The sequence below is a fragment of the Equus caballus genome, chromosome 20 (genome assembly GCF_041296265.1).
Source record: "Equus caballus isolate H_3958 breed thoroughbred chromosome 20, TB-T2T, whole genome shotgun sequence".
NCBI lineage: Eukaryota > Metazoa > Chordata > Mammalia > Perissodactyla > Equidae > Equus > Equus caballus.
Window position 1 is genome coordinate 48,567,116 of NC_091703.1, and position 23,427 is coordinate 48,590,542.

The 23,427-nt window shown below is 39.0% G+C and overlaps 1 protein-coding gene across 4 annotated transcripts in view; it reads right to left on the bottom strand.

The window, feature by feature from the left end:
• CYP39A1 (cytochrome P450 family 39 subfamily A member 1) overlaps window positions 1–23,427 on the bottom strand; it is a 93,352-nt gene that overhangs the window by 39,981 nt on the left and 29,944 nt on the right. For all 4 annotated transcript variants that reach the window (XM_001498174.5, XM_014734472.3, XM_070245644.1 and 1 more), the window contains exons 6-7: window positions 21,891–21,998; window positions 16,955–17,045 (exon numbers count right to left, since the gene is read on the bottom strand). In XM_001498174.5, coding sequence (XP_001498224.1) covers window positions 16,955–17,045; window positions 21,891–21,998 — 199 coding nt within the window. The remainder of the gene's footprint in view (window positions 1–16,954; window positions 17,046–21,890; window positions 21,999–23,427) is intronic.

The following is a 23,427-nucleotide window of genomic DNA, read 5'->3' on the forward strand; positions in this document are numbered from 1 at the left end:
AAAGTGCAAAAAAGCTTTGTATTATATAGAAACAAAAGCTTGTTTTGAGTGGAAAATAATCTTGAAAATCTCTTATGATCTATACACGTACGAGAGACGCAGGCTATACTTGGAAAATAAGTATTTTGATAAAATATTTTTAGTTTCTCAAATCCCAGTGTGATGTGAGAAAAACAAGGTAGTATTCTTGGACTAGACAAAGAAAAAGAGCAGGAAATATGCTAAGTTTTCAAACAACATCTTTAGGTTAAAGACCTTTCTTATTATAACTCTCAGAAATGGCTCTGTACCCATACTGTGCATATTTCAATGCACATCTGTGGTTTGTTCTTCCAGTGTTTTGACTCTAAAATTAGAAGGCTCCACTTGGAAGAATGCCAAGGTAATCATGCAAAGGACCAGAGCCTAATGGAGCCCGGGACCAGTACAGAAGACAGCCAGGGAAGAAACTATGGGTGATCTGGGGTAAAATTCAGAAACCATCTGTTTAACTCTTGACATAAATGCAATAAAGGTCAAGCCAAATTGTAGGATATTTGAAACCAAACAAAAGAAAGGGTGATTCTTGAGTTCAGAAGTAGCAAAAAATGTTTCTAAAATACTACATACAGTTTTGGGATTGCACAGATATGATGATAAGCATGTTATAACATAGGAACTATAAATTATATTTGTTAAGGATATATAATAGATTGAAATTCTATTACTTCAGCCACTTAGTCACTCAATATGAATTTGCTTCATATCTGTTATGCGCTAGCCCAAGCAGAGGAAGAGATAATACTAACTAATTTATTGACCATCTAACGTTACAAATACTTTGGATCATTTCATTTATTCCTCATAACTACCTGCCAACTATGAGCCTCAGAGAGGCTAATGAGTTCGAGGAGAAAGTTGAAAGTGTCAGAGCAGCCTTCAAACCTACGTCTGTCTACACTGCAAGCCCTTGCCCTTGCTTATTATGTCCCATCGCTTGCCCTAAGAGGAGAAAGGAATGAGAAAGACACAGTTATCACCTTAAAGGAGTTTGGACACAAGGACACAAAATAATATCTGGATATAGATAACTATAAGTTTCATGAGAGAGGATTTGAGTGTCACAGGCATTCATCCCCTCTTGCCTACGGCTCGAGTCTCAGCTAAGCCTAGCAGGATGAGTAGGACTCACCCAGGCAGAAAGAAAAGTAACTTAAATTCCAAAATTAACTCTAAAAATACGATTTCTTGGACTTAAAAAAAAGGAACATGATTCAAACAGAATTACTAAAGTAAGTCCTTTGAGAGATGGCTCCTTTGGTTCCTTAATATCTCAAGCCCCCTTTCCTTACATACACACACACACTCACACATAGTAAGTAAATACATTAAATATAAAAACTCTGTTTCTGTAGTCCTGGAATAAGATTACATAAGGATTTAACTAATAATTTTAGGGAAATAAGCTACGTTTTGACAGAAAAGAAGAAGAATGGTAGGTACTTGCTGAGTCATTCAGACCTTTTGAGACATAATTCTGAGGAGACTGATTCAGAAGGCGGAGTTGCACAGTGGGTTTGAACACCACGGAGGCCCTGTGCTCCTCCACAAATATATACTTGTGTGTGTATGTGTATATACACAGGTGTATAGACTCTCAAGGGACACAAGGAAAGAGGAAGAGAAGCAAATAATAAACTCCACTGAAATGTAAAGAGTGCATCAGTGCACAGCCCACCACTTCCGTTACGTCTGGAAGCACGCATCCTCAGTCTGTTGTCCTGTGCTGGGAGGTAAGCTTCCTTCACAGAGGTTGTCTTTTCATATTCATAGAACAGCTTGTCTAAAATGTTACAAAATTAGGTATGTGCAAAAGGTCAGAATCCACGTGAGGGAGAATGAACCTGGGATAAGAATGCATGAGATAAAGGTTGGAAAATAAAGAAAGTGACGTAACAACCTTAAGCAAGGATTCCAACCAAAATTTGGTCAAGAAATTTGCTTCTCAAATTTTTAATAATTTCTTTAAAAAGTAAAATCAAATAATAAAAGTTAATGTCTACTTTAGACTCTTATTTAGGGAAATTATGTAACAGCTTTGAAAAACATGCAGTGTTTCTATGACTTCCACTCAAAAATAATGACGCAATGACATCAATTGCTGACAGAGAATAAGGGCAGGAAACTAGTTTTCTGGTATATTTTCTCAACTAGAGACCTGAAAACATGCTCTTGAAAAACAAAACCAGTTTTAGAGAACATAGACAAAGCTAAAGAGAAACAGAGTAAACAAATAAAGAGAATTTACAATATTCCAAAGGGGGAAAAAAGGAGTATCTTACAGCCTTCCCTTCATTTCAAGAATTTAAAAAACTGCAATATGATAAGCAATGCTCAAAACTTCAATTTTTAAAAATTATACTTCTACTTTATTTCAGGAATATTTTCTTATATTTACAAAATTGCTGTTTTCTTCTCAGAAGAAACCTAACATTCACTGGAAAAAGTTGGCACATCTCAAATAAAAATAGTAAGAATGGATAAAATGGCCTGAAGTAGATGATATCATTTCTAATAGGTTTTCTATGTCAGATGACCCTGCAGAAGTTATTTATAGGTAGTGAGAATGCTCTGGTTACAGATTTCTGGACATTTTTGGCGAGATGAAGATTTGTTTGTTGACTTGTCTCCCAAATGGGGTAAGTAATAAACCCCTTTCTGCAATTATGCTTTTAAATTTGAAACAAAATATTGTGAAATTGATCTTTGATTATTGGAAAGGAAAATTCATTTTCAATTTTGGATAAAGACCCCAATGACCTTTTCCTTCTCCAAAAATGGATTTCCCTCTATTCCTGAGGACTAAGAGATAGTGAGAGAAATGCCTGGAGCAGAGGTAGACCAGAACTGAGAAACAAAGAGTAGCAGGGAAAGGAAGAAAGGAAATGATAAAAGAATTAGTGAGGAAACAAAGTCGCAGAGCTGAGTCGGTGAAGCAAGGTGCAAATTATGAGGGACTTGCTGATTCTGCACAATGAGACCCAGGTTTTCCCTAATGCAGCAGATTCCGTTTAGGGCTGGACCTGCCCCAGGTAGTGTGAGCCGCCAGACCAGACCCCATTGATGCCAGTGGGGCAAGGAGCACACCACAACCAAACGTCTTTAAATAGGACAAACCAAATTTAAATGGATTTCTAAAGCAGATGTGAAAGGAATAAAGGAGATTCAAAAGAGTGCTATGTCAAGAAACGGGAGAGGCTGTTTCGCTTTCAAGAAGGGAGGGAGTGATGGAGAGGTCACTAGGTAGTGAGGCCTGAAGAGTCAACCAGGAGCTCCCCTGGGTAGGAGAGTTGAGCTTTGAAAAAATCCAGCCTACCACTGAAGACAGTCTTCCAATCTAGTCCTTCCTCCTCCCATCTTCTCTCCTCCCTAGCTCCCTGCCTTTTCCTTCCTCCCACTTTTTTTTTTTTTTTCCTGAGGAAGATTAGCCCTGAGTTAACTACTGCCAATCCTCCTCTTTTTGCTGAGGAAGAATGGCCCTGAGCTAACATCCATGCCCATCTTCCTCTACTTTTTTATACGTGGGACGCCTACCACAGCATGGCTTTTTGCCAAGCGGTGCCATGTCCGCACCAGGGATCGAACTGGCAACCCCAGGCTGTCAAGAAGCGGAACATGCGAACTTAACCACTGCACCACCGGGCCAGCCCCCCTTCCTCCCTCTTGAAGAATCCCCAGCTCCTTCTGCATGTTGTAAGGGGTGACTCTGAATTTACGGCATCTGAAGATACAGAATAGGAGTTTATGGAGTACCTAAAATAATTAGGGAGTAAATATGATTTTCCTAACACCAAAAAAAAAAAAAAAAAGAAGAAAAAGGTAATGAATTAATTAAAGAAAGTAGAATGGATCCCTGGAGATTAGTTATATCCTGCTGCCTCATTCAGATGCAAAATGGGAAGGGAAGCTTAAGGTACTGTGGTGGATACAGACTTGGAAAAACAAAGCATAAGCCTAGGGATTGTCCATGGACTCAGAACATGGGCATTCGGGGGTTAGGAATCGTAGCTGCAGCCTGCAAGCCACATCACCTTCAATTCCCCCCTCAAGCCACCTGCTTCTTCCAAATCCCTCAGTTATTTCTGAGCTTCCGTCTCTGGTTCTTTTGATTTTTCCAGGGGTGACTATGGATTTTTGGCATCTGAAGGATTTAGGATAAAATTTTATTATAAAAGAGACATATTCCTATTGTTGGGAAAAACCACCTCACGGCACACAGCTTTTTGACCCCAACTCAGCCACATAAGAATGGGCTTGGGCCTGGAACACTGTCTTACCAGGAGATAATGAGCGCACACAGCCTGTGCCAGGCTTATCACTCGTGTGGGAATATCGTTCCTTGTTTCAGGAGCAATGAGTACCTATTTGTCTCTGCTTAAAGCGTGTGCAGCATATGGCACCTGGCCGACCCCACTGCTATATCTTCCTCCAAGAGAAGGGGACGGGGTTCCTTCCACTGCAGCATGAGAGGGGTACACTTAGGCTAATTGCCCTGTGTCAGCCACAGGGAGGGAGCCACTGGCCATGGGGGACTTATGCCCACTATTGAAGCTGATCATGCTCTGTCTCTTCTGTATGTGAGTAAAGCGTTGTTCCACTCAGAGCTTGATGACCGCATTGTGTTTTCCTTAGAGACTCTGATACCAAGATGCAGTGGGCAGAAGTGTTTAGAGTCCTCCCCTGGGATTGATAACTAGTGCACGGTACTCTGCCTGACATCTATTGAAAAATTATAAGCAATAACCTTTTGGAAGGAGACTCTGCTTAGCTGCTTCAATTTGACAACACATCAATGGACCAAGTATGAGAGAGGCAGTGATAACAACGGATTGAGCAAACATACCAAGGACTGCAACGTTGCTTAGAACAGGTTATTACAGCTGATGGAAGATAAGGAGATAAGAATGAGCAGACTGAGCGTCCTCACCCCTTCTTCCATCCACCCACATGCATATACAAATATCCCAAATCCCACTCTGTCATGTCAAGAAAAGTTTAATGCCACCATACCAAGTCAACCATATAAGATTCTCTTCTGAAAAACTAATGCCTCATGTTTTTTGCAGAAGTATTTGTCTCACATGTTAAAAAGAAATGATCAGTTTCTCTATCTACTGGAAGATGAAATAGAGCCTGCTTCACAGTTATGACACTTTCTTCAAGGAATAAAGGACACAGTCCAATTTATAATAAATAAAAGGGGGAGATATTGACTAAACAAGACAACAATGGTTAGATAATAACATGTAAAATGAAGTTTGATTGAGAAATATCCTTTATTTATACACTATGAATAATGATTCTGAATTTTTGGATTGTGTTCTCTGGGGACATGTCGACTGGGCTTAAAGACCTTTAGCTCAGTGTTTTCTAAAGCGGAAAAATGACTATCCAAAGGCCTGAATAATCCTCCAACAGAACACTGAGAAAAAAGTCCTGTGTCTGAACGAAAAATGTAGAGGACAAATGAAGCAGATAAATAGTGCCGCCCCGGGGGGAGGCAGTCAAAGGCTTAATAAAACGAGACGCACAAGAGCAGGACCAGTCTTCAAGCTCGTAAACTTAAATGGGATATCCAATAATCTACGGCTATCACAGGCATCTCTTTCAGCCTGCTGGAGATAGGCAATAAAGGAGGAGAGAGTGACTTCACACAAAATCCACTGAGTTACAACGTCACAAGACACACTTCAGGTATTAAAGTCAGAAAACAGCAGAAGAATCATAGCCTCCTGGGAAACCTCTCACGGACCAGATGTCACACATGCAAGTTTCAGCCTGTTCTTTGCAGCTGGGTTAGTGAGTTCGAAAATGACACCATCTTGGTCTTCTAGGTCAAGGGAAAAAGAAGATGATACAATTATGTATTTGGAGTGGAAGAGAGTATTTCAGATGAAATCTGCGTTCATAAATACCTTCTTAGGTAATCTACACATGTTCTTCATGGTTGATGAGTGAGAAGTAGTTTGTGAGAAGCTCTGGTATGATTTAACGTTTCCTGGGCCCATTCCAGGAAGTAAGTAATCTCCTGTACAATAGGCTATAGTCTCCAAAGTCTCCATATTAGGTTCACATTGTCAGACGAACAGTGGGAGCAGAGAGAACTTTTTTTCCTGAATAAAATAACTTTCCTCTGTTTCTAACTCCATAGGAGTGCCCTTGGCTCTGCTACTTGATCTCTTTCCTCAATATTTTGGTCAACATGCAACACAAAGGGCCAAGAATCTGTCGCAGACACACTTTGCTATCGAGCATTGAGCCTGGCAGCTGCAGGGGGTAATGAGTGTGAGCTTCTTCAGTTAGCTAGTTAGCTAGTTAGTTAGAGGGACTTGGGTCTTGACATGCCATGATGGAGTCCTCCGACAACATTGATATTGGTTGGCAAGGCAGTATAGGGACACATCCAAGTGGATGGAAGCTGTATACAAGTTACAATATGGGTAAGAGATGACTAAAAATAAGGTTTCAAGAATAAATGAAAAGGTTTAAATGCAATGAATAAAACTTATGAACCAATGAAAATAATGCAAGCAGCATGGAATCTGCCTAGAACATCACCATGGGATCTGAGCTTCTTTTATCCCTCTGCTGGTTTCTTACACTTGTTTATAAGTATGAGCAGTGACAGAATCTTTCCTCACTAGCATATGGAGAGTGTAGCCATGTGAGTCAATGTCCCCATGTAATAGCATCTGGCCATTCAGCAGTGTCGGTATGTCCCCAATCGGGATTGCTGCTGAATCAGAACACAGTGGTGCCAAGAAACTTGATTGGTTCGCTCTGAGCAAATTTTCTCTTCTATCCAAAGTCCCACAATTAGTGAGTGACAGAATTGAAACTCATGAATCAAATACCTAACTCTTATCCAATGGAAATTTTGTAATGTACCTGTTATGATGCAAAAATCATGACTTTATGAAGATAGAGACCAATTCTATGCAGGTGCATTTCTACTAACAACCTGATTCCTCATAAACTAATAGAATAAAAGTTTACTAATTTTTCCCTTAAATAAATGCACAGTAAAACTGAATGGCAAAAAAAGAAAAAAAAAAACCAACCTGTGCTGTGTATACTACCCTACATTAAAAAGAATAGGTGGAAAGAGCCAAAGGTAACCAGTTAAAAAATTCAAGCACATTTTTATTTGTTTTTAAGAGAAGATGACCTTTTGCTGTTGGGCAAACACTCACAGTGGAAGTCCTGAATTAGAAAAGAAAATTGCTTTAAAACAATCTAAATAGGACCCAAATGTTAACGCCTGAGTGCTTTGGGTCAGTTGCCATAAATATGAGTATTTATGCCGTGTCGATTAATCTTTCATGATCCAGTAATCCTTTAGCAGTTATCTTGAAGAAACAAAGTACCATGAAGCTAAAAATGCAAGAAGAATCTAAGTACGTATTCCTATATTTTAACTAAAATAAAAAATAAAAGAAAACCATAATGGTGGGTTACTGAAATGCTACTTAAATTAAAATGTAAATACTTATATAAAATTGAACATGTCATAATATATCGTTAACATTAAAGTAAAAATATGAATAACTTAATTTTCTTCTTCAGCTCTGTGGGTACAGCAACGCTCACAACATTGAAAATAGATAAAACCCTATAGGAGGAGGACGAGATTTAGGAAAAAGACTTCTCTCTATCAAAACATACAAAATAAAGCTTGGTTGATCTAAGAGTGTGTGGAGTTTTAAATGAACAGAATAAAGGAGATGAGCATTTGTCTTTGTCAGCACACAGGTGTTTCAGTTAATTATTGAACTATTTTTTAGAATTGTGCATGATTCACACGACTATGAAGTTTCATGAGAAAGGTGAGGAGATTTAACTGCACTGAGTCTGCAAGCAAGAGGTCACCTCACCTGGGAACAGACAAGAATGTATGTGTATATACACACAGATGTACAGATATAAAGGCACAGTTATATTTATAAAATATATTTGTAGTTATAAAAATATTTATACAGTAATATGATAAATATACTTATTTCTTATACTCACATACATATGTAAACATATATATTATTTACACACACACACCAATATTCGTTAATTTTGGCTATGTGATAGCCGAACCCTTTGCTTCCACAGAAGCTTGTCTATCATCACAGAGCAGAAAAATGCCAGATTCTTGCTTTCCTTGCCTCCCTTGAAGCTAGGACATTAAGAGGAAAATAACACTTTGCCAACTGGATCTACCAACCCAGACTTTCAATCAAGAGTCAGTGATGTAGAGGCAGCCCAGTGGCATAGTGGTTAAGCTCACATACTCCAATTTGGCAGCCTGGGTTTGCAGGTTCGGATCCCAGATGCAGACCTACACACTGCTCATCAAGCCATGCCGTGGTGGTGTCTCACACACAAAACAGAGGAAGACTGGCATAGATGTTAGCTTAGGGACAATCTTCCTCAAGCAAAAAGAGGAAGATTGGCAACAGATGTTAGCTCAGGGCCAATCTTCCTTAGCAAAAAAAAAAAAAAAAAAAAGAGTTAGTGATGTAAAGAAATGGAGACTGAAAAAATTTCCTCTGGCAGCAACTGCAGTTTTTGTAGGATGAAGTCCCTGGGGACACAGCATAATTCAGCCTCCTCTGCCTGTGGCCACAATGTAATTGGCATTAGTGGCAGTTGTTGTGCCTGCCACACCAGGCCTGCAGAAGGATTTGGAGCATTATGTTAGGCTATGCACCCTCCATGCCTGGTTGTCCAGCCCTCCTAGAAATTCTGTGAACTCCCTAATAAACTTTTAATACATTTGGTTTTTTACTAATTCAGCTATAGTTAGGTTCTGCTGTTGCCTCTAAGAAACTAGCTTATAAATTATGGAAGGAGTAACCAGAGTGAGCAGTGTGGAAAAAAAAGGAAGGGACAAAGTACAGCTTATTGGGAAGGTGAATGGAGCCACAGGAGGGGAAGGTGCACGATTTCCAATGGTGGCAAGGGTAAGCTGGGTGAGGAAGAGAAGACACATCCACCCAGATTTTCTGCTGGGATCAGTGCGCAGTGGACTTTTCACGTCTGTAGAGGGCAGAAGGTCAGGTGAAAAGGGAAGTCTGAACGCCATGAGCCTAGCAGGTTCTTGTGGTGATGGAAACTAGGAAGGACAGGCATATGCTTGTCAAGAGAAGAAGGGAAAAGTCTCAGTGGGGATGGAAGCCATGACATCTTCTCCTCTTTATATGTTCTCTCTAAATATGGTAAATCAGGTTATTCACCACTTGTTAGATATGTGCTCACATTCTTCTCTGGAAAATATGCCACAGAAATGCCACTGATGGTGACGATCTCAGAGAATGCTATGATGAGGACACAGTGAGCCCACGCCCGCAGTCTCTGGCCGCAAGCAGCTCTCCCTGTAGATTTCTGCTCGTCTGACTCCTAACCATCTCCAAGTCCTTGCTCAAATCTCATCTACAAGCCCTCCTCTGACCCAGCTAGTTAATGCTGCCACCTGCTCCCACTCCCGGCACTCCTGATCCTCCCTACTCTGATCTGTTTTCTTTGTTACATAGCATTTATCACCTAGTCTAATATTTTTGGAGTTTACTTCTATATCATGTTTATTCTTAATTGCCTGTCTCCTCTACCAGAATGTGAGCACCAAAACAAAAGTAATAGCTGTGGGGTTTTTTTCCATATATCCAAACTCCTAAAATAGTTCCTGGCATGTAACAGGGGCTCAGTGAGTAGTTGTTGAATGAATGAATGAGTGTGGCTGGGGTGAAATAAATGAGGAGGAGGCTGGCCGAGAGATTGGTGAGATGACAAAGAGCCTCCAAGGCCACTGGAAAGCTTTCGATTGTATTCTGAGTGAGTGTGAAGCCACCGGATGTTGCTGAGCAGAGCAGCAGGACCTGACAGATGAAGGAAAAAGAACCAGTGGAGGAAGAGAGGTTGAACCCGCCAAGGGATTAGTGATAAAGACTGCACGGTATCAGAGACAATTAGAGGGGTTGGGATCCACACGTCTGGGTGGCCTTGGTCAGAAGGCAGGATAGGTACACAAGGAGTAAAGATGATTCTACACAGAAACCACAAATCAGATCTCTTTTATGGTGTTTATTATCAGTCATCATTATTTTCTTCGGTACATTTTAATGTCCTGACGCTCCCACCATAATGTTTTAGAAAACAGTTTGATTATAAATATGGTAGTCTTATTTTCTGAACCAAAAATGAGGTGCATAGTTTAGAAAATCTTTTTTCTAATCTATAAATTTACTTTTGTTCAAAGTCTTATAAAGGTATCAAAACTAAATTGCATTTAGTGTTACAAAAATAACACACGGCAGAAAGAAAATGAACAGCGTTCTTAGAGGGTACTCACAGGTCTACCTGAGTTAGACTGAGACTGTGCACACAAAGGTGGGTCAGACCACCAAGGCCGTGGTTTCAGGCTCGGGCGTACGAACGTCACTCCAGGAATGTTTTCTAAATATACATGTCTTCTAACTAGAGCTATGCTTTCGGAAGACCAATATGGGAGCAACTTGGAATGGGATCAAGCTGGAAATTGCATCTAAACATCTTAATTCAAGAATTCTCGAGTAAAATTTTGAAACAAGGAGATTTGCTAATTTACATTATCAGTCCTTGAGTCAGACAAACTTTGGTTCAAATCATAGTTCCACCATTTACTAGCTGTGTGGTTTTGGGCAAGTTACCTAATTGGTGCTTCATTTTCCTCAAGTTTAAAATGGGGGTGAACAATAACATTGAGGAGGGATGATTCAAGGATTGGGATGATTCGAGGATTGAGTGAGTCAACAGGAAAAGCACTTAGAATAGGGCCTAGTGCTTAGTAAGCGCTATCTGAGGGTTCGCTCTTTCTGCGGTAGTTCTTTCCTTCCTTTAGGACGATATTAGACATAATCGCCTCATACTGTATTTTGGCTGTACTTCAATCTCTCCAAAAGTACAGCCAATTGATAGAAAAGTATTTCACTTACTGCTGTAAACACTCAAGAAAACTACCTTCTTTCAAAAAACAACACCAACTAATATTTGGAAGTAGAAAAACTTGAAGTCATAATAGTTACTAATTTCATGATATGAGATTATAAAATTTCATATAACTGATATGATTATATCAGTTTCAGTCATAACAGATTTATAAAACAACTGTGTTCTGACAGGCATCATGCCATCTACTTTATATTTGCTATATCCTCATAATAATCCATGATTTGGGCATTCTTATTTTGCTGTTTTCCTAAAGAGGAAACAGGCTTAAAAAATGTGTTAACTTGAGTAAGGATATACCATTCCTAAGTTTCTTAGACTGAATTTGAACCCAGGGAATGTGGCACAAGTACTAGAACCATGTTTTTGAGGTTATTACAGGCAATTAAAATAATATATGGTGGGGGCCAGCCTGAAGGCATGGTGGTTGGGTTTGCACTCTCTGCTTCAGCAGCCCAGGGTTCATGGGTTTGTACCCTGGGCGCAAACCTACACACCGCTCATCAAGCCATGCATCCCACATACAAAATAGAGAAAGATGGGCACAGATGTTAGCTCAGTGATAATCTTCCTCAAGAAAAAGAGGAAGATTGGGAGCAGATGTTAGTTCAGGGACAATCTTCCTCATAAAAAATAATAATAATAATGTGTGGTGATTTACAAATTAAAATTGAAAACAAAACTACTAATTTTCAGGAACTGTACACCAAAACTCTGTAATAAAGCAAAATATTCTTTATCAGATCCTCAATGATTTGATAATATATATTTCACTCAAGATCAAGGGATAAAAATAAAGTCACAGGCAAGAAAATGCTTTACAGAGTTCAAAACTCTAGAGAAATGTCAGTATTAATTACCATTCATATGAATTCTTGAGCTTAAGACTACTTAGTTTCTCTAAGTACCGATCAGATATTGGCTAATCAGATATTGGTTCTACTAACTCAAAAACTAAGTATAGGAGCCCAGCCCTGTGGCATAGTGGTTAAGTTCGGCACACTCCACTTTGGCAGCCTGGGTTTGCAGGTTTGGATCCTGTGCACAGACCTACACCATTTGTCAGCCATGCTGTGGTGGCAACCCACATACAAAATAGAGGAAGACTGGCACAGATGTTAGCTCAGGGCCAATCTTCTTCAAGCAAAAAAAGAGGAAGGTCAGATGTTAGCTCAGGGTGAATCTTCCTCAGCGCAAAAAAAAAACATTAAGTGTAGAAAATTGTCAAAAACTTCCCTACACAAAACACCCATTCAATACGAACTGTCTAGTGAGATGGGCGATAGAGCCACAAACGAAGCCTACACCAAGACTCTCATCTCTTAAAAATATATCCTTATATTTGTTCATTAAATTCATTCAGAAAATATCGGTTGAGTAATGTTTCGGTTCTAGGCAACTGGGAATACCACAAAGACCAAGAAAGTAACTGTACCTGCTGTTGAAGAGATGACATTCTGGTGAAGGAGGCAGAGGATAAATAAATAATTATACAAATAAATAGAAAATAATTCTTATGAAGGAAATAAGGAGTGAGATGAGTCAGAAAATCACTAAGGGCAGAGGTAAAGAAAGTGACTCTAGATAGTGTAAGCCTAAAAGACCTATCTGAGGAATGACACTCAGGCAGACCGAAAGATGAACAAGAACAGGGGAAAGGGTTCTAGGCACAGAAAATCTATACAATTCACCAGCATGTACACCTCTCCAAAGAAACTGTAAATATTCACTTTTCTCTCCTAACATCTTCTGGATACTTCCAAGCCTGCTTTCACTTTTACAAAAAGTACTTTGTCCGTGAGCTGAGAGCATGAACCACACCTTCTTCATCTTCATAGCCCTACACTTCACCAAGTGCCTTGACACGGTGGGCACTCAAAACATGTTTGAGGGCCAAGTCAATGAACAGATGAATAAAGGGTTAACCTGTATGAATCTAGAAGGTTTCCTAAAAGAAATTTTTTAAATTATAGTTCAGGATGATGTCAGCAAAAGTGGTAGAATAAGGACTCCAAAAACTCCCTCCTTGAATCAATGAGAACCTGGTAAATACCAGAACCAATTTTTTCAGAACTCTGGAAATTAACCAAAGGTTTGCAGCAATCCACGGAGTGTTCATCCAAGAAAAATGGCTGAATCCTGGTAAGAACAGCGAGCTTAATGACATCTTAACTTGCCCTATTTCCACACCCCTCTCCACAGGTCCACGTAGTCTTGAAGATAACAGCCTGCAATCCCAGTGCACACCAGCAGCCCAGTAGCCACCAGAGGGGGCCAAACAGGGTTGGAACTACTTCAAAATCTCATTTCTACAGAACTCTCATTATTTGACCTGACTGGCAGTTCCCTGGAAGATCCCACTTGCAAGACTCTTTATCTGACCTGACTTGGAGCTCACCCATTGGAAAAAGTCTTTTCCCCAGGGGTATTGGTTGGAAACCTTTACATAATTGTTCAACTTGGCAGCTACCTGAGGCAATGGATAACAGTTGGGACAAACAACAGGCAAACCAAAATGATTAAAACGAAAAGTTAGGGAATGAGATGTCCTAGGGGCTTTGACGAGGTCCAACATATTCCTGGGAACACAGAAGGTGAGGCACTTGTGTAGGGCTGAGCACATGCCCAGGGCTTTACTCATGTGCAGGAAAGACCTGGGAAGGCCCTAAGGTCTCACTTAAGGCTGACTTTGAGGCTCTGTGCAAGCAGGAAGCGAAAGCTAAGGCAGCGTTGTCAACTGCCTGGCCGAGTGTTGAAGGCATGCCCCAACATGCAGACAGAGACCCTTGGCAAGGAAGAGCAGTCTTACTGCTTCCTAGTGTAAAGAAACCTCTGTCCAAGCATTAGCTGACCACTAACCAAGCAGAGACCTAAGTGGCCACATATGATAAAGAACACAAACTTTATACAATTAGTCAAGAAAAGTCACTAAGAAAACAAATAAGAACAACAAGCAGCAAAAACAATAACTCTTGAGGAGAGAGGAGAATCTGATTTCTAGAGTTTCCACATTATGTTATTTAAAATACCTGGTATTCAACAAAAAAATTATGACATGCAACAAGAAATATGAAATAAGACATGCAACAGGAAAATATAGATCATACACAGGGAAAATCAATCAATTGAAACTATCCTTGAAGAAACCTAGACGTTGGACTTATTAAAAATAAGACTTGAAAAGATATTTGAAATATAGTCAAAGAACTAAAAAAGTCATGTCTAAGAACTAAATAGAGAATATCAATAAAGACAGAAAAGATAGAAATTATGAATAAAGATTAAAACAGAAATAAATGAAATAGAGTATAGAAAATCAATAGGAAAAATAAAATCAATAAAACCAAAAGTATTTTTTGGAAACAATATTGACAACCCTTTAGCTACACTGGCCGAGAAAAAAAGAAAAAGGACACAAATTACCAAAATCAAGAATGAGGGAGATGCTTTCCTAGTGACCTTACAGAAATAAAAAAGATTCTGGAGAATATTATGAACAATTGTACACCAACAATTTAAATAACCTAGATAAAATGGGCAAATTCCTAAAAGATACAAACCACAAAACTGACTTCAGAAGAAACATGTAATCTGAGTACAACTATAACAAGCAGAGAGAATGAATGAATCAAAAAACCTCTCACAAAGAAAATCTCTGGACCAGATCACTTCACTGGTAAATCCACCATATGGTTAAGAAGAATTAACACCGATCCCTCACAAACTCTTCCAAAAAACAGAAGAGGAGGAAACACCTCCGAAATCATTGTATAAAGCCAGAATTATCCTCATACCCAAACCAGACAGTCTTCTCCATCACAAGAAAACTATTGACCAATATCCCTTATTAATATAGATGCAAAATTCCTCAACAAAACACTAGCAAACTGAATCCAGCAACATAAAAAATTATACATTTTATATGGATTATACACCCAGGACTGAGTAGGATTTATCTCAGGAATGTAATCTTAAAATCAATTAGTGTGAAACATCATGATATAAAATAAAATACTATGCTAAGCGAAAGAAGCCAGACAAAGGACCAAGTATTCAGGAGCAGCTTTTATCTTGAGACTTGTTATAAGAAAGTTGGGCAAAGTGTCTGGGATGAGCTCTAGGGGTGAGTGTTGAGGCCAGGGATTCAGAGTTGGAAATCCACTAAGGACATCTCCAAGAAGGAAATGGTGATCTTGCGATAGAGAAGAGAGTAAGAATGGGAGAATAGCCATTGAGTCAGATTCTTGATCCATGCACTTTAACGTCCTTTCTCTGTCAGGATCCTTTGTACGGACACATGGATATTTTCCTTGATATCAGCCTCCAAAGATCTGTGGTTTCCTCTCACAACATCTAAATTCCAGAGCTGCTACAACATCTTATGCATGAATTGATCTGAATTGCTTCTGTATAAACATGGCAAAAATGTTTGCTATCATTAATAAATTGTTTTCAATCCTACAAGAGTCTTACAGACTGAAAGTACTGACATAGTATAGCTATTACACTGGTACTACTATTTCAAGGAGCACTTTTCTGTCAGAGGAGAACAATAGGTTGTAAAAATAAACCAGAATATAGAAAAAGAGAAAAGCCTTTGTCTTTCTCCGTTAGAACTGTTTCAAGAGTTCAAGATTCAAGCACCGCAGAAATTTAGATTAATATAACACTTTTGTTGTGGCCTTTGGGTCAAACAGGCTTCCCACGTTATCCTCACCACCCCCATACCTACTCTTTTATTGCTAAAGACCAGGAGTTTGGAGAACCCTAAGTCAGGAGATGACTTCAGTAAGGAAATGGTAAGGAGGGTATATGACAATCCAGGGTGCCTTCCCTTGTATCATTTGCAGACATGCAGGCACGCAGATTTCCATGAGCTTCATAGACGTAAGCTCCGCCAAGGAAACAGTCTTCTCTAATACTCACCAGTGCACCTCCAGAATCTAACTTGTTAGCACTGTCGGTACTCAATGATTCTAATGCTCACCATTTCTATGAGATGAGACCAGCACTGCTGATGAACACTCAGGTTCAGGGACAGTATGGCTTCAATAGTCATGTTGGTTAAGCCAATTTGCTTGTTTGTTTAACTCAAAAAGCAGCAGTAAAAAATTAAGAAAAAATTCCAAATAAAATATTTTCAGCAATCATGAAGGGGGGGCTACCCGTTAATTGGCATCATATCTTTTGTCCTACTATTATATTATTTTCTTCCAAGAAAACCAAGTCATTTATTCTTCTTTTTATATCAAAATACATAATTTAACATATTAAGGTTTTAAAAAATAACCTACTCCCAAATAGGTTAAATTATGCTAAATAAACAAGTGGTTGAGCTCTCTCCATTCAAGTTTATTTCTGCTTTTTAAAACAGATGACAATTGCAGAGTCCAAATCGAAACTAAGAAGTGCAAGGCAGTAATCCCTGTCTGCAGGTCCAAGCTCCAAATCTCTAACAATGGTAACTTTTAAAATAATGCCCTTGGCAGTGAAACCTTACCTGACATCCACACCCCAATAGTCATGTTATGTAATATATGGAATATGCACCATACTACTTTTCATAAGATCTGGGAAATCCTAAATTCCAAAACTATGGACTTGTAGCTCAGTTGAAATAAGGGGTCAAGAGGTTTGAAGAAAATACCTGCGTATATGTATATATTTATGTTAAAGTAGGGAAGTCAGGCAAATCACAATCTCTCTAGCATTTATTTCATGACTTGGAAAGTAAGGGGGTTAGCCTAGGTGACCTCGAAAATCCTTGACAATAAGTAAATTCTACGATTCCACATCCTGAAACACACAACAAATTGTGTTCAATTTTGGATTATGTTGAATTTCTCTAAAATTAGGGGCATTTAGCTTTTCCCACAACACGTGACAAGCATATATTATTCAAATTTCTCTTTAACTATGTAATTTAATTCAGATTTAATACCTGCTGCACCAAACACAGAAGATATGTCTTCCATAATGGTCCTGTAGATATTGGGATGAGAGAGGACAAATGCAATTGTCCAAAACGTAACCTTAAAAAGAAAAATATGTATCAAACAACACAACTGTTTTTGAAAGTCAACAAAAGCATACTTAGTATTAGCCATAACGTTTAAAACAAACAAGGAAAATGTTTAAATTAAACTTAAAAGTATGTTAGTAAAGGGGCCAGCCCCATAGCCTAGTGGTTAAGTTCACGTGCTCTGCTTTGGCAGCCTGGGTTCGGTTCCAGGCATGGACCTACACCACTTGTCGGCAGCCATGCTGTGGCAGTGACCCACATATGAAATAGAGGAAGACTGGCACAGATGTTAGCTTAGGACAAAAGTTCCTCAAGCAAATAGAGGAAGACTGGCAACAGATAGTGAGCTCAGGGCAAATCTTCCTCAGCAAAAAAAAAAGAAAAAAGAAAAAGGTATGTTAGTAAAGAGCATCTTTGAAACTAGATTTTATAAACAAAAAAGATGTTACATATCTCTGAGAGTTCAAATCTATAATTTTATTTTCTCATTGTAGTTTAATATGTTGTTCATATAAATTAAACTATCTTTACTAAAAAATAAAGTGAAATTTTTTATTAATACACAATATAAAATATATAGGCATACACTAAATATTCAGAAACAACAAATTATGACACTGAGGAATGTCAATCCAAAACAAAACTATTTTTCAAGATTTAATTTCCTTGAAATACAAATGAATTAGCAAATCATATATTCTGCAAATGAAACATGGTGATTTTAAATAAGCCAAGAAACTATAATTGAAACTCACAAACTGAATTATAAGAATACTCAACATCAAAAATAGGGTCCTTCCATACCTGAATGTTACTGCACATGGCATACTTGCAAGCTCTCTCTCTAGACCAAACAAATTTTTTTCATCTCTTTCCTCACTGTGGTATTATAAGATTCAAATTACACTGCTATACATCACAAAAATTAACTTTCCACTAATTCAGGTAGATGTTCCTGTGCATATTTTTAGGTTACACTATAAAGGAAACCTGTATAAAATCATTAAAAGAAGCTTGGGTTTCTCTTTCATTTTTTTCTGTAAACATGTACTATGAAAGAGATTTCACCTGGGAAAATCAGTCCTGAAATGACAAGGACTATAGACATATGGTCAATATATTTACAATGTATGTAATACATATAACCTATTAAATTTATATTATTAAATTAATTATAATAAATTATTAATAACACAAAAACACAAGTCTTTTTGTCCCTGTTGTGAGGTGACTTTAAGTACCTTTAAATAAACCCGATACTCCCCTCTGTGGTCACAAGAAGAAGAGCAACCGTCTGAAGGCAAGCACTCAGATAACTCAAATTCTATACTGCTCGTTGTTTTTCCCTTTGTGACATTAAAACTGACAATGCAAGGATCAATATGGCACTGTTTACATAAACAAAGAGAACGGGAGACCCAGGGCCCTCCAAGCTGGACGGCCTCTTTCGGTGGCATTATCCAGATTATGACAGACTCACCCTGGAGATCACCTAGCTCATTCCTACAGAGAGGAAACGTGCTCAGATAGCCCCTTCTGTCCACCTGCCCCGGCCCTTTCTACTGTTAGCTATAGACGGAAGTGCTGAATTACTGCATTTAATTAAAGACCACTCCATACTCAGTTCATCTTATTTAAAGAGTCAGGGTTCACGTTGGGGGATAAAAATAGTTTGGAGAGAGTACACAGATTTTCAGTTACACAAAAGAGAGGTTTGGGGTTTTATTAACCAGTGCTAAATCAGAGTTATAGAGATTCACTAAAATTCAGTAGTACTTTTATGACAAACACAAGGAATTCAAATAAACTACAAGTGGCTGTACCATGGTCTTAGTTACCATTTTGAATGCTTATTTTCTTAAGAGATTTCTCTTCCAAAACTCTTTGTCTTCTACTTTAAAAACCAAACGACTTTTTTAAAAATGAAAGGCATGTAAAAGACAGTAAAGAGTAGATAAGAAGTTCATATATATTACTGAATCAACAAACAAGAGTGAGTGACCTGGGGTCTTTGTGCAGCCACATTTGGGAGAGGAGTTACGAACTGCTCCCAAAGTACCCGTTAGTATTTTGATAAAGGGGTCAAGTCTATGCTGAGGGCTGTGCAAAAAGGAGAAGGGCCTCCCGCTTCTCTGAACTTCTAAAGCAGCCACGACAGTCCCTTTCCATTGTTTTGGAGAGAGAAGAACCAACGTGAGAAGGGACGAGGAGGAAAGCTCTGCCACGCTGCGCCAGAGAGAAGATGAATTGAGGATGTTCTTCAGCACCATTTTTTTATCCATTCCAAAAATGGTTTAACAAATATGGATGGAGTCTCTATAAGACGTCAGATTCTCTTCTACCGATCATGGTAAACACAAACACGTATAAGACTCAATTCTCGCCCAAAGAACTTTCACATCTAGTTGGGGATGTGAGACACACACAGGAGAAAAACAGAGCTACATGTACAGGCAATGGGGGGTACAGACAATAAATGCTGTGGGACTTAAGGGGAGGGTGGGATGAGGTGGGGTGGGGTAGTGGTCACTACTGAAAGTATTTAGAAAAAGCTTCAGAGAAGCAATTAAAAAGGTAAAATGTCAGCTTTGAAATTAGTTTTGGAAAAATGTTCTTAAAAAGTTCATTTGGCAGTCAGGAATCTCTTGGAACTGGAAATGATTTTCCCACAGAAATAATTTCATGAGTTATGGTTAATGTCTTGGGCAAGTCCATCAAAATTCACCTAGACCACTAGGCTTCCTAGTGACCTGCGCCAAGCGCATCTGAAGCCTGAGCTCTGAGCTCCGTGAGACTTGAGGCGGAGCCCAGAGTAGGAGGGAAGACAAGAACATGATCCAGGCACCAAGACAGGACAGGCCCCACCACCCACACCTCTGGCAGGTTTTCAGCAGCCTTCTAGGCAGCGATGGGAGGTCACAGAAGCCAGGACAGCCACTCCCATCCCGGGACATTTGAATGGTCAAGTTGTGGAAGCCATGGCAGTCCATTATTAATAGGCCATTGACAATAATGATTGATTGAAACCACGGCATTACTTTCTATAACGGAAGAAAGCTAACGTTTATGGAGTACCTACTTCGTGCTGGGACTATTAGCCACTTCCCATTTCTTAAAAATATAAGGCTCACAACTATCTTATCAGATAGATGACATTACCCCTATTTTATAGATGAGGACACTGAGGCTCAGAGAGGTTAAACAATTGGCCCATTGTCACCCAGCCCTGGCATCTGGCTTTGGACCTGACTCTAAAGCCTTTCCAGGGTCTCTGCCCACACACCAGCTGCCTCTTGGAAGTGCCAACAAGAGTCAGCAAGATGGAACTTTTGCTAATCATCAGACACTTCCTTTCTGAAATTAATGACTTAAATCCTTTCAGACCAGTGCCAGGAACAAATTCCACAGAACTGACTTCCCCTGTATCAGATCAATGGGGCTTTGTGTCTTTTTCTTCCAGGGGACCTTTCTAATGAGATCTTGAGAATTAATCCTGTGACAGGAGTGGCTGTTTTGTTGCTGCTTGGAGAGTTATTGTGATGTTTGGTTTTTAATTCTGCTATAGCTTAATCAGCTTCGAAGAAAACTGTATAAGGAAAAAATCAGATAATAATATTAGAGGTACGTAAAGAAGGGGAAAGGATTAGACTATTTTTACTTGCTTATGCCAGATGAAACACATATTCTAGAGGCCGACACACATTTCAACAGAGGCAAGAATTTCTATTTCTGCTCTTTATCCAATAAGTTTTACAACAGGTTAAAGGAAACTAGAATATCTGGACTTAGAAAGCCTTTCACAACCTTTATAAGGGGAAGGAGAAGTAAATAATACTCAAATCCTTATTTCTATTTTTTGGAAGAAGAAAGAAAAATGATCACATTTATTATTAGAAATGGGTTGAATTTTCCTGCTTAGTAGAAACCAATAAATAAAAAAGATTCACCCTTTAAGTTCTCAACTAATCTAAGTGAGGCTTAAGCTAACGTGAAATCCTTCTGACACGGGACCTCGGTGTGCACAGAATACGAAATGGCAGACAAATCTCATGGCTTTAATCTAGTTCACAACAGCTTTAAAAAGAAACAGTTAAAAAGTCTCTGCTCTCTTTACAAGTATTGTGAATTCCAATATCACCAGCTCCACTCCTGAAAAGCTTACAGGACCAAGATGCCAAGTAATGCAAATGGGAATGATGCACAGAAGGAGAATGGGAATGCACGGGGAAGACAGAGAACTTTAATATTCATTGGTGTCACTTGGGTTTATCTCGCTGAATCCTTACAACAACCTTGTGGAGAAATGGGAGTTACCATTTATTAAGCACTCAAGTCCTACTAGGAGTTTTATTATTCCCTTTTCATCAGTAAGGAAATGGAGGTTCAGAGAGCTGGAGTTACTTCCATGAGATTCTATCGCTACGGCTGGAGATAATCTGGATTCAAGCCCGATCTCTCTGAAACTATCCGTTTGCCTCCTCTCTCCCTACTAAAAGGTCGAGGTCAAGTCTTATTCATCTTTGCAGCACCAACACAAAGCATGTTGCCTGACACACAAAGTGCTCCACGAGCAGGTGTTGCCACCTGGCCCCACAGTGCAAGCTTTCCCCTTACGTGACACGGGGCCTTTCAGAGGGCAGAATTCCCTTCTGATCTCTGCTTGGCCTCCTTTGTCATCTTATCAGATTTCATTAGGCATTCAATTATGTTTTTCTATTTCACAACCAAATCCACTGCAGTCTTCTCTTCTCCATAATAAGAAGTTAGAAGACTGAAAGAAAGGAAGAAAAATGAAGAGAAAAATTCAAAGTACAGTAGAACAGAAATGTAACTCTTATTTTACTACTATACTTACAGGGACAGCATTGGACAGAGCAGCCCAAAGTAGTAAGAGTCCATAATTGGGTTGGTTTTGTTCATTTTTTTCCATCTCTATGATGTTCATCATAGCCTGTACGACTGTCTGTTTAAAAGAAATAAATATTGTCAAACCACAGCTACGCAACAAAGACTGATGCTAATAAACAAAGACCATGCACTGCTTTATTCTTCTTTTCTTTTTAAAGATTGGCTCTGAGCTAACATTCACTGCCAACCTTTTTTTTCCCTTCTTCCCAAAGCCCCCCAGTACATAGTTGTATATTCTAGGTGTAGGTCCTTCTGGTTCTGCTATGTGGGACGCTGTCTCAGCATGGCTTGATGAGCGGTGCTATGTCTGTGCTCAGGATCCAAACCAGTGAAACCCTGGGCCACGGAAGCTGAGCACACGAACTTAACCACTTGGCCACGGGTCCGGCCCCTCTTTTCTTTATTGGAAATAATGTCTAAAATATTATTCTTGCCATTCCTAGGTTTGCAGTTTGAGGCATGATAAGGGATTTACATCCTGAGTGGGTGTATAGTAATTAGGAGTAGGGACTCTGGAGCTCAACTCCCTAACTACATTGGTTCAAATCCTGGCTTTTTTCTTCCAAAGACTTTATTTTTTTAGAGCAGTTTTAGGTTTACAATAAAATTGAGAGGAAGTTACAGAGATTTCCCATATAACCCTTACCTTCATACATGCATAGCCTTCCTTGTTATCAACATCACTTACCAGAAGAGTAAATTTTTTACCAAGGATGAACCTACATTGACACATCAAAGTCACCTAAGGTCCATAGTTTACCCAAGGGTTCACTTTTGGTGTTATAAATTCTATGGGTTTGGACAAACGCATAATGACATATATCCATCATTACAATGTCATACAGAGTATTTTCACTGCCCTAAAAATCCTCTATGCTCTGCCTATTCCTCTCTACCCTCTCCCTGACAACCACGGATTGTTTTACTGTCTCCATAGTTATGCCTTTTCCAGAATGTCATGTAGTTGGAAGCATACGGTATGTAGCCTTCTCAGGTTGGCTTCTTTCTCTTAGTAATATGCATTTATGGTTCCTCCATGTCTTTTCGTGGTTTAATAGCTCACTTCTTTTTAGTGTTGAATAATATTCCAGTCTCTGGATGTACTATAGTTTATTCATTTACCTAGTGAAGGGCACATTAGCTGCTTCCAAGTTTTGGCAATTATGAATAAAGCTGCTATAAACATCCATATGCAGGTTTTTTGTGTGGACATAAGTTTTCAAATCATTTGAGCAAATACAAAGAAGTGTGATTGCTAGACTGTATGGTAAGAGCATGTTTCCTTTTGTAAGAAACAACCAAAGTGTCTTCCAAAATGTCTATCATTTTGCATTCCCACCAGCAATGAATGAAAGCTCCTGTTCCTCCACATCCTCATCAGCATCTGGTGTTGTCAGTGTTCCAGATTCTGGCCATTCTAATAGCTGTTTAGTAGTATCTTATTGTTGTTTTAATTGATGGATATATGTCATTTCCCTGATGAA